Source organism: Megalobrama amblycephala, linkage group LG24 (genome assembly GCF_018812025.1).
Source record: "Megalobrama amblycephala isolate DHTTF-2021 linkage group LG24, ASM1881202v1, whole genome shotgun sequence".
NCBI lineage: Eukaryota > Metazoa > Chordata > Actinopteri > Cypriniformes > Xenocyprididae > Megalobrama > Megalobrama amblycephala.
In genome coordinates, this window is record NC_063067.1 from 17,185,704 (window position 1) to 17,197,250 (window position 11,547).

At 38.6% G+C, this 11,547-nt stretch overlaps 2 protein-coding genes across 4 annotated transcripts in view; both read left to right on the forward strand.

Annotated features, from left to right (window-relative positions):
* Positions 1-5,221, forward strand: part of tmem201 (transmembrane protein 201) — an 18,262-nt gene extending 13,041 nt beyond the window's left edge. For all 3 annotated transcript variants that reach the window (XM_048179036.1, XM_048179037.1, XM_048179038.1), the window contains 4 exons: positions 3,025-3,087; positions 3,190-3,471; positions 4,172-4,300; positions 4,396-5,221. In XM_048179036.1, the coding sequence (XP_048034993.1) occupies positions 3,025-3,087; positions 3,190-3,471; positions 4,172-4,300; positions 4,396-4,493 (572 nt within the window). In that variant the 3' untranslated portion in view covers positions 4,494-5,221. The remainder of the gene's footprint in view (positions 1-3,024; positions 3,088-3,189; positions 3,472-4,171; positions 4,301-4,395) is intronic.
* A 1,810-nt stretch (positions 5,222-7,031) lies between these two features.
* On the forward strand, positions 7,032-8,674 carry foxl2l (forkhead box L2-like). The gene has a single exon (XM_048179041.1). The coding sequence runs from the start codon at positions 7,225-7,227 to the stop codon at positions 8,011-8,013; it is 789 nt and encodes a 262-aa protein (XP_048034998.1). The 5' UTR covers positions 7,032-7,224; the 3' UTR covers positions 8,014-8,674.
* Positions 8,675-11,547: the final 2,873 nt, after the last annotated feature.

The window sequence follows — 11,547 nt, forward strand, 5'->3', positions numbered from 1 at the left end:
GACATGGATTACTTGACCAGGTGAGGAGTACAAAGACAAGTGTGTCTTGCCTACAGTCAAGCATGGTGGTGGGAGTGTCATGGTCTGGGGCTGCATGAGTGCTGCCGGCACTGGGGAGCTACAGTTCATTTGAGGGAACCATGAATGAGCAGAGCATGATCCCCTCCCTTCAGAGACTGGTAACGATAACGACCCCAAACACACCTCCAAGACAACCACTGCCTTGCTGAAGAAGCTGAGGGTACCTAAACCCTATTGAGCATCTGTGGGGCATCCTCAAATGGAAGGTGGAGGAGCGCAAGGTCTCTAACATCCACCAGCTCCGTGATGTCGTCATGGAGGAGTGGAAGAGGACTCCAGTGGCAACCTGTGAAGCTCTGGTGAACTCCATGCCCAAGAGGGTTAAGGCAGTGCTGGAAAATAATGGTGGCCACACAAAATATTTACATTTTCACATGTACTCACTTTTGTGGCCAGCGGTTTAGACATTAATGGCTGTGTGTTGAGTTATTTTCAGTGGACAGCAAATTTACACTGTTAGACAAGCTGTACACTCACTACTTTACATTGTAGCAAAGTGTAATTTCTTCAGTGTTGTCACATGAAAAGACATAATAAAATATTTACAAAAATGTGAGGGGTGTACTCACTCCTGTGAGATACTGTATATCAAAAGGGATTGCAGAGACAACAGCTTGGTTTACCATAGCTTTTAACTTTGACCTATCAGTAATACATGCAGGCTTTTAAAGCCCAGGATCAGGATGATGTCGGGAGTGGTGTTTAAATGACTGTTGTGAGACGGTAGAAGAATCATGGTTTGTTTCATGTATGGATCTTCAGACGAGACCAGATGAGATGGCAAACGTCAGCCTCCTGTAATCATATGCAGCGGCTTGGCAGGTGCGATTAAAAAAGGGCAGGAGCTTGATCTTTATGCTCGTGATTTAATCACACACACTTGTCTGAGAAATCTCATTGCATCATATAGAGATGGGCATTAAAATTTAATCTGTTATTTTATCATCAACAGCTAACAAAAGTTTTAGTTTAGTTCTTATTTAAGAAATCCAGTCTAGTGAGATCTCACACAGCTCGTTTTAACAGAATCATTAGCATATCACTCATCTCCTTGTCACACTTCTACAGGAGTTCTTGAAAAGGCTCTTGTGTGAGCAGGGCCTTTACCTGCTCCATCATGTAGCTTCACCCATCTGCTCTGTAATGTTCAGTGCTGGTGCAGCTTCTCTCTATGGATGCAGCTGTGTTGGCTCCACATATGGAGACATTCCTGGAATGACAGTAGGAGAGCGTTAAATGACCCCACTTTACTGTTGGATGCTTGTGTTGTATCATGAAAAATTGCTAGGAATTTCTGTCAGCCTTTTGTTGGGATGGCTACCTTTCTTTGACATTTTAAGAAAGTAGCCATGGAAAGAATGGTAGAAGAAACTGCACTTGTACTACTGTTCAAAAGGTTGCTATGCGCTGAAACCCTATTGTAATTGTTAAAATTTCCAAGGATAAGCATTATCTCCTAAAAGTGATCAGGCAGAACAAACCGTAAGTCATAGACTCATAGAAATTTTGAGGGCTGGCAGTATTCTCACCGTCTACAGCATCACCAAGGCTCGCCCCGATCAGCCTGACGCTGTGCTACAGCAGTCAAATGTACGAAATGCCCATAACTCCTGAACCGTATCAAGGCGAAATTTTTGGTATTTTGGATTTTTCAAAAACCTAATTTTGCGAACCAGTCCTAGGTTTTTGACCCGATCAGAACCAAACCAGTGGAGCAAGGTTCTCTGGAGTCTGATTGTAAATAGTTATCAAAAAAAAGTTGAAATTCTGATTCACGGTCCCTAAGGGCTACCAAAATATTTGAAGTGGGTGGAGCCACTTTTACTAAAATGGCACACTTATGTAAGAGCTCATTCTGTGGTCGCGTGAAAATGGACGCGGCGACTGGCCACTTGGCGGTGCTATAACAGGAAAAAAACATGAAAATGGCTATAATTCACCGTTAGTCCAATCAAATTGAGAATTGGAATGCAGTGTTTTCGTCTGACATGCCATGACTGTCTATGAGGACATTGACGTATCTTGAAAAACATGTCAGCCATTGGCCAATAAAATCTGGGGTGCGTTTCCCAAAGCGAACTATGGTCGTAAGTTCCGTCGTTACCAATAGAGTTCAATGGGACTTACGACCATAGTTCACCAACGATGCTTTCGGGAAACGCACCCCTGAGCAGCTATTAGACAAGGTTAACGGAGGCCGATTGGAACGAAACTCGCTGGGCCTGTTTGACTTACAGCCCTAGAGGCCTGTGAGAAATTCCAAATAAATCGGCCACCGGAGGGCACCTTCGCATTTTTCATGTGCATAAAGGTTCGTGCATCGCACGATTTTTTTGTGCATGTCCACTACATTCATACCACATAGTAGAACTCCTCATTCTGAACAACTTTGCCTCTAGAACTGCTGCTGTCCACCGAAACGTTCGTTAAATATTGGAGATTATTTCAAAAACCAACTTTGGTGAACTAGTCCTAGGTTTTTGGCTTAACCACGATAACTGTTATTTCTATGGTAAATTGCCTGCATTTGCTGTAAATGGTCTTTTCCATCTATCAACATGGTTATAGGCTCGCTAATTAAAACATAATACCTTTTTACGCATGTGTGTAAAGGCCTTAAAGCGCTTGAACCCTGATAATTGCTGCTCGCAGCTATATATTTAAAATTCTTTCATTTAGCAAGAATTGAATTAAATTGATCAAACTTAAAGACATTTGCAATGATTTTAATTTCAAGTAAATGCTGTTCTTTTGAACTTTCTATTCACAAAGAATTCAGAAAAAAGTATCAGTTTCCAAAAAAAAATTTAAGCAGCACAACTGTTTTCAACACTCATGATAATTAACAAAAAATGATTTAATGACTTATCGACAGAATTATATATAACAAATCTGCACATTTTATATGTATGTAAAATCTTGTTTTGCTTATTTTACTTGTAGATTCGGGTTTCCTGTTCAGTGGGAGTAGACCATCTTTACAGTGTAAAGACTCGCCACCTTCAGGTAACTCAAAAGAAGTGAAGCATTGGTTGTATAAATCTTTCTGACTTGAAATCAGATATATAATTTAAGATAAATTAATTGATAATTTAATCTTTTCAATAGACTACTACTCCCTAAAATCTGGAAGCCGACCCGCCTCTCCTGGACCATCTCCAACCCCCTCCGTGGCTGGTTCTGTGACTTCCACCTCCAGCTCCGCCAGGCAGCGTCGGCCGCTCATCAGCCCGGCCAGACTCAACATCAGTGGGCAAAAGTTGCAGCTCTTTTCCGCCCCTCTGGAGCCTTTCAGTTTGGCCTCACCACCTCCCTTTTTTTCGGAGCAAAGCCATATGCACAGCAGAGGATTTTTGCCTGATGTTCCTCACTTCCATTCACAGAATCATGGTAAAGGACACATCAGGGTGTATTTTTAAATCTAGAATAAAATGTCCTTAATGTAGAAAGAGAGCTTCAGTGTGTTTCTGTTGACCATTTGAGCAGATTGATACTATAGAGTGGCCCTTAAAGTCACCATAACATTAAAATTGACCATTCTTATTTTTTTTATAGAATACTGCAATATTATAAATGATTCATCCGTGAACATTTTTTTTTTTTAGTTCACATGGCATTATAATTTTTAATCAAAATAACTTACCCTCCCTCTTCCAACAACATCTCTTCTCTGATGGGCGGGACAACCTGTCACTCACATGACATCACAGAAATGGCAAACCACAACCATCCAATCAACAAAATCATGTCCTGCCCTATATTTTTTTCCTGTTCGAGATGCCGTTTCACTCAGATACAAGTCACAATAGGGAAGAAAAGTCTATCGTAACTTCTTTTTTATGCAGACTTTAAAATATTACATTTTTGTTTTTGAAAATTGTGAATTAATTTGTTTTGTACACTTTTTTTTTTTTTTTTTTTTTTTTTTTCCTGTCCAAATGTTTTTTCAGGGCCACTGTATGTGAAACATGCTATTACTATTTTTAAGGAATCTGTTGGCTTTGTGGGCAAACCTTTGTTTATATGTTCTCAAAATACTTAAACTTTTAGTATTGATATTGATATAGATATGATTTTATTGGGAATTCAGGTTCACTGATCGATGAGGGCAGTGTGTTCGAGCATGTGGAAAAGCCAATGGACAGCTCCTCTTCATCTTCAAACTGCCATGTAGACACGACCACAGGAAATGAAACCGAGACCAAGCCTGGATGGAAGGGTAAGAATGGAAATTTTCGTCAATAGGAGCATTTAAACTAATTTGGTTACTCTTTTCTTCATAGTTATTTATTATTTTTTTTGTTTTTTCCACAGGTTTTTTGGGCATGACGCTTTGGCCTGGTCTACTGTTTGCAAGCCTGACTGTTAACCTAACCTTCATAAGCATCTATCTCTATTACAATTGGAGATGAGACTATAGGCCAGACCTCTGGAGTTCAGGGTCAAACTGAGATGTACACTGGTCTTTGTCACCTGTATGCTCAGTAAATCTGGGTTCTTTACAGGAAACACGTGGATAACGTTTCTCTTGGGTGACAGCTACAACTTTATACTTGCTGCTCAACATTTGTGGAAATGAGCCAGGATTGTTTCCTGGCTCACATAAATGAGAAGACTGTATTCTCTAAACTTCTCTGTTAAATACACAACAGCTGAGATTCTACATTGTCGCCAAGTATGATTTAAGCTTTGTAAAACATGTTTTTGGGCATGTTCAATCATTTGTTTGTGTTTTTAAACACTGGATGTGTATCAGAATGAATGATTGTGCCGTTTCGTTTAACAGAATGATGTCTGTTGGGCGTGTGACACCTTTATTAAAAATTCATTTGGCTTCTTTGCCATATTGCTGTACATTAACTGTTTCTGTTTATCCCACTTCCTCAGAGGATAATGCCGTGTCATATCATTATCGTAATGATGTGATCTTAAAAGGTGCAATATGTTTGTGTTGATCTACTTATGTCAGCAATGTGACACTGAAATAATGGGTTTAGCAAACATTTGTTACTGTCCATTGACCCTCAGCCTGTTTTATGATTGAATCATAATGTCAAGGGAAACATAACATGGATATTTTGTACATAAGATAAAGGTGTGTCAATTTCCAGATTGAAATAAATCTCCCTTGTAATTGTTACATATTAGTGTGTTTTCTTTTAATGACATCTACATTTTTTTTAATGAAACATTTAAATACTAGCATTTTTTCTATCTCAAGTAAACACTGCTTGAGTAAACCCTTTCCTTAAACTTTCACTTTCAGCATTCAGAAAATCTGAACATGTATTTGTAAAGTTTGTTGCTAAGTCAACAGTGAACATGGTTTTCCTTGATCTCCTTGATAAGATAAAACTTATCCATATCATGATACTTGACACATTTGCCTGTTCTTGCATGTTGTCTTTTTTAATTAATGTGTCATTAGAGCACAATTTAAGATACATTTTTTTAACAATGTAAGGAAAAAATACACAATGGGAACTGAAAGCATATTATGAAAAGTACTCCAGAGTAACAGAGTTTATCTTTCTCCATCACTGGTTGAGCAGAGACAGTCTGTCTCCCGAAAGAATGATAACAATCTCGATTCTCTCAGTATAGGATGTTTTACAGCTCAGAGTGGGTGGTTATTTGAGAGATGACTAGGTTGTCAGTGTCCCTTTTATTTCCATAATGCAAAAATCATTTTAATTACAATGCGTTAATGCGTTTTGCACTCTTTTTATAATGGAGGTTTACCATTCAGAAGTGCAGAAAATGGATTCCACTGATATACTTACTATTAGTGTAGTGAATGTGTCAACTTTAATGGAGGTAATTGAAGATCTGAGGCACTGTAGTTGGCAATGTATTTGTCGATGCACATAAGGATGAAACTAGCTGAGTGGGAAATTCCGAAAAAGAAAAAAAAAAGGGGGCAAGTTAATACATGCATCTTGCTCTAAGAATGTTTTATGTTATCTTCAGACACAATCAGACTGATGGCATATTAATCTATGGCCAATTAAATATACTGTACATCATTGATATGGTGAATTTGCTAAGGACATTCTCAGGAAAAATGAACATCCTGCACTAATGTATAAATGAGAAGAATTCATTACACAAGTCACGTTTTATATTTAGTAGATCAAACCTGTTGATATGAATGTTCAAATAAGCTTCAGTTTAAGCTTACTATGCATGCAAGTCACTCTTAAATCTGAATTCACAGTACTGTGAGCTAGGGGTATAAATACTGCTACATTGTACAATTTCACATTATTCACATTGCAGTCCATAGTCACTATCAGGAAAAAACAATGCCAGTTTTACATTACTTTCTAAAAACGGTTTCCCTTTTAGACACATTTAGCTGTGTTCAAAAAGATTTCTGAATTCTCATCGACAGATATTGAGTTATAGAATACATGTTTTACACAGCTAGACGTATATATCATATTAGCGCCTCATCAAATGAGGTCTTAACAAGGCGGTGTCTTTGATGGGGTCCTGCTATCTTTTGATTGGACGGGCCAGTGGTGGAAAAAAACAGTTGTGCAAACCTGAGTTTACAAACCTGATGCTCTTTGTTCTTGAGGCATGCGCAGACCGAAACATTATTGATATACTTAAATGTTTAAATGTTATATGATTTGTTAATAATTATTTATCCTGATTTTTTTTCAATTAAACTGATAAAAAAATTATGATATACATAAATCTTTTACAAATAATGTACAAATGAAGAGTATAACTGCAGTTTGACACTGCAAACTATAGCCTAGTTTTTATATAATATTTTAAATTAAGTTGCAGAATACTTCACAATATTAATAGTAAGGATTAAAAGATAACTTTATTTTATTCTATTGATGTTGGTCCTTACGCTGTTAGTAACTTAGCTCGTTGTCTAATGCATCAAACAGATGTTTACTGTACTGATTTACCAAGCAGTCAAAATACGTCTGCGACCCTCGCGCCCCTCTTTCATGTTGAATTTGCGAACTTTTGACCTGTATTTCAGGATACCGACTGGAGGCAGGGCAGGTAGGTGGAGACTAAAGCAAACCTGAAGCACACCTGGACACTTTTAACTTTACACCTGTGCTGTGCAGTGCGCTACAAACGTTCTCAGCGCTTCATTCAACCGGCCATCTCATGGATCGCTGCGCGGGGTCTGGGGACCTGCAGTCCCGTGATACACTAGAGGACGGCCCGGTAACCGCAGGGGGTGGAAGAGCCGCTCCAGCACCCGAAAAGCCTCCTTACTCGTACGTGGCTCTCATTGCAATGGCCATCAGAGAAAGCGAGGATAAGAAGCTGACCCTGAATGACATCTACAGCTTCATTATATCCAAGTTTCCATACTACGAAAAGAACAAAAAGGGATGGCAGAACAGCATCAGGCACAATCTGAGCCTCAACGAGTGTTTCGTGAAGATTCCCCGGGAGAACGGCGGGGAGAAAAAGGGGAACTTCTGGACGCTGGATCCGGCTTTCAACGACATGTTTGAAAAAGGCAATTACAGGCGCAGGAGGCGCGTCAAGAGACCCTTCCGACCACCACCCTTACCTTCTGGATTTAACTTCACCGACTCGTACTGCCTGCAACAGGAGCCTGTTTACTGGCAAAGCCCGTTCGTCAGCACCAGTTCCTGGAGTCACCAGTCCAGCTCCCCGACGCACATCTCCGGCTACCTGCAGCCCATGCTCGGTAACGCGCGCCCTCTGTCTCCAAACGATTACGCCAATTCTCCCGTGAGTTATTACCAGGGTCATCACCATCATTTTCACCCGTCCTACAGACCGTACCACCGGCATCCGAACGCTCTGGTGCCTCTGAGCGGCATGACTCCGCCGGTGAGCCCGGGCGGAAGCTCCATCTCCACCTGCAGCTACCCGCCGCAGAACAGCCACCCCGAACTGCTGCATCATCCATTTGACTGATGGACAGACATGTGAGAACGGAATATAAGTAGGCTAACAGTTTAATTTGGATTTAGATTTATTTTTGTTACGATAACCCTTGGAAATGTTTCAAGTCAAACTGATTGAAATGAAGTTCAAATGCTGCATTCGTTCGTTCAAATTTGTTTTTTACAGGACCGGCTGCATTAGTTTGATTACTGTAGAATACAGTAATGTGTTTACAGACATCTTTTGTAGCTTTTCATAAATAAAACATTGATTAATTATTGTTAACTTCAGAGACGATGAGCTGTTCAAATGCTCTTGGTTATAGGCAAGTTATTAGTTTCCATAAATTTCAGCAAATGTGTAAAGAAAGCATCAAGGTACTTAAGTATACTATTTATTTTTATCATATATTGAGATGTAGCCTACTTTGGATTCAAGATCCTAAGATGGATGAACAGTTTTGCATAACTGCTTAAAAATGTTGTTGCTTTTGGTGGAAACTCTTTGCACAAGTTTCTTTTTTCTTTTTTACAATAGTTCTTTACACATGCAAAGCTGTATTTTCTTTAAAGATGTTTTGTATATTGAATAGACATGTTTAGTCTTATATTCCTGGAGTTTGGAAATATTTTTATATGTAAATGTTCATAACCTGTTCGAATTTTTCACTGATAAAATTCCGATAACTGGTCGTACAAGTCTCGTTTATTTTATTTTACTAATTACATTTAGTCAAACTTAATTAAAGAAATTAAAATATTTTAATACAATTTAAAGCGTTTAAACAATAAACATCTATTTGTAGCACGATATAGCCTACGAATTGTTTTATTCGAAAATAGCGCAGATGCAGTTGAAAATCACTCAGTATCTAATATATAATATCTGTGTAAATGCTGTATGTACACAGTGCAAATAATTCATCATAATGAAACTATGCTAAATAATTAATCTAAGATATGGAGCAAGATCACGCTTATATGTACTTCTTTAAATTCCATAACACTCTGTAGCTAAATGGCGCCCCCTTCTGGCCTTTGACACATTAATCGATGCTATGTTGTTTAATTTTCCATAACAGTTCATTTTTGTTGGTTGACCACTGCTTATGGATTTAATCTAAATATATTTTATATATATATATATATATATATATATATATATATATATATAGTTGATACACAGCCTCTTGACATGTTTTTATGAATCCATTTATTGGGTTTACGTGCAGGAAAAGGCATGATATATTGTAGTTGACATGAAATAACTTTTACGTATGTATCCATTCTATGTTACTATGTTGATTACTCCACTGACCCCAATTTTTGTTAGTCATGTGATGTGCAAGACACTGACTAACTACTTAAACCGGTTATTCACACTGCTTTTGAAAAGATAAATATAATGTCATCCTTTTATCTTGACATAAAACATCAGATTCAAATAAAAGCTGCTGGTTGAACAAAGGAGATAATTTGTAGTGAAAGACGGCGTTGTCAGAATCCCAAGGATAGACAAGGCTCTGAATCTGTTGCCATGGTGAGGAAAAACTGTTACTTTAACATCTCAATTTTAAAGAAGAGTTTGATGCATTGTAAGTGCAAAAGCACTACTGGACCATGGTCTGAGATGCAGGTTGCATGTCCATCCATAATTTCCCTTAAAGGCATCTGAGGCATCTTTCTACAGCTATATTTGATTAGTTCGAGGCTGTAATGACATTGCATGTGTTTGGTTTCCCCCATCACCTCCAGTAACTTCCCTGCGGTGATCGGTTGTCTGGCAGCAGAGAGGTGCACTTTGGCCTGCAATGACTGGTGGGCAGGGGGTGAAGGTGGGAGGATGTGGGCACAGGGGTCTTTGGCTTTATTTCACTCAGAGTTTCTGTTCTGCACACACTTCCTGTTTTCACAAGCTGCGAGCTCTCAATTGTGCCGTGCATTTCAGAAGCTTGTTATCATCACAGCACCACCACAGTCTGCTTTTAGGAGGCTGAAAAGAAGACCTATAAATGTCTGTGCAGATGATTACAGCATGTGGCTAATTACATGCAGCTCCACGTCCTAGATTCAATAGTGTTTTGATAATGGACTAGGGATTGTACTCTATTTGGATAAGATATATTTTTCATATAAATGAATTGCAAAACACTTGTGGGGGTTTTGTTTGGGCACCACCTTTAATCTTCATTTGATGCAAGTATTTGTTTTCTCTGCAATGAAATAATAGCCTTTTACTAGACATCTCCTTGGTGAAAGCAGACATCCTTATTTCTGACTGAATGACTGGTGCTTTTAAGTGACTTCCCCATGGACCCATTATCGTAATTCGCTGTCAGTAGCATCCAAAATTAGAGCTTCCTTACTCTCTCACAGGAAGACACGTCTGACCGGTTTTTATTTAAAAATGAGGAAATAAAAGATTTAATTATTCAGCGCGTGATGTACAGCATTTACACATCTCATGTCACGTGATAACTGGTGTCGGATAACACTAGTAAAACATGCTTTGCACTACACAGTTTCGCAGTGAAGGTATCGGTGTTTTTAAACAAATAATATAGGCGGGACTTTTTTACAGCTACATATTTTTATTGAGGTCATATTTTTCAATCATTATGAAATAAACAAAGATTCCGTCATATTTTTCGAGTCGCTGCTTCAAAGATTGACTGAATCATGAGCCAATAGCATTCGAGTATGAGCTGTGAGTAAACATTTAATTGGTTGAACTACTTAAATGATTACGCCCCTTTCACGTGCTCTCGGAATTATAAATACGAGTTTCCTAGGTAAAAACTTGAAACTTGAGCTCATAATCACTAACTTCAGAAGTGGGAATTAGCTATCAAATTTCCGACAGCACGTGAAGGCAGCATAAACAAGACTTGAACCATAACGTGAACGACTCGGTGTTTTGGTGAGTCGGTTGAGTGAATGATTCAGCGATTCACTCATAACAGTTGTCCCCACCTACTGGCGTAAATGGCATATTGCAGAAAGGCTTACTAAACGAATCAGTGAATGAATCTTTTGGGGGAACAAATTCAAAAGATTCAATTGGACTGCACATGATTCTACAATTTTGCATTAGGTTTCAGTATTGAGCATCTGAATAATATCTCATAATGTATAAACGTAATTAAGCAGAATTAAGTGATCACAGAGACGGTTTTCAAACGAATGCAGCGTGGAAACAGACCTCAGAAGATGAGGAAGCCAGACGGTGATGTTCTGAGGAACAGTTAGGGACCGTTACTAATGTTTCAGTCTCTTGTGAAAAGTGTAAACATTTATTATATATGCATGAAAGTTGATTCAAAATCATATATTTTTTGTGTAATGGAGAAAATGTTATTTTAGGTCGTAAATAATCATAACATTATTGATGTTATGGTATACTGCTTTCTCCCAACACATTTGCCCCATTTCTCTCTGAATGAAGGATTTGTATGACACGCAGACATTATTTATTATCAGTATTATGCCGTGCATGACAACAATGTAGAGAGAGAGAAGAGAGAGAGAGAGAGAGAGAGAGAGAGAGAGAGGAAGCAAGCAAGCT

Coding starts and splice junctions, on each gene's coding strand:
- foxl2l (XM_048179041.1), top strand. CDS start 7,225: ATGGATCGCTGCGCGGGGTCTGGGGACCTGCAGTCCCGTGATACACTA.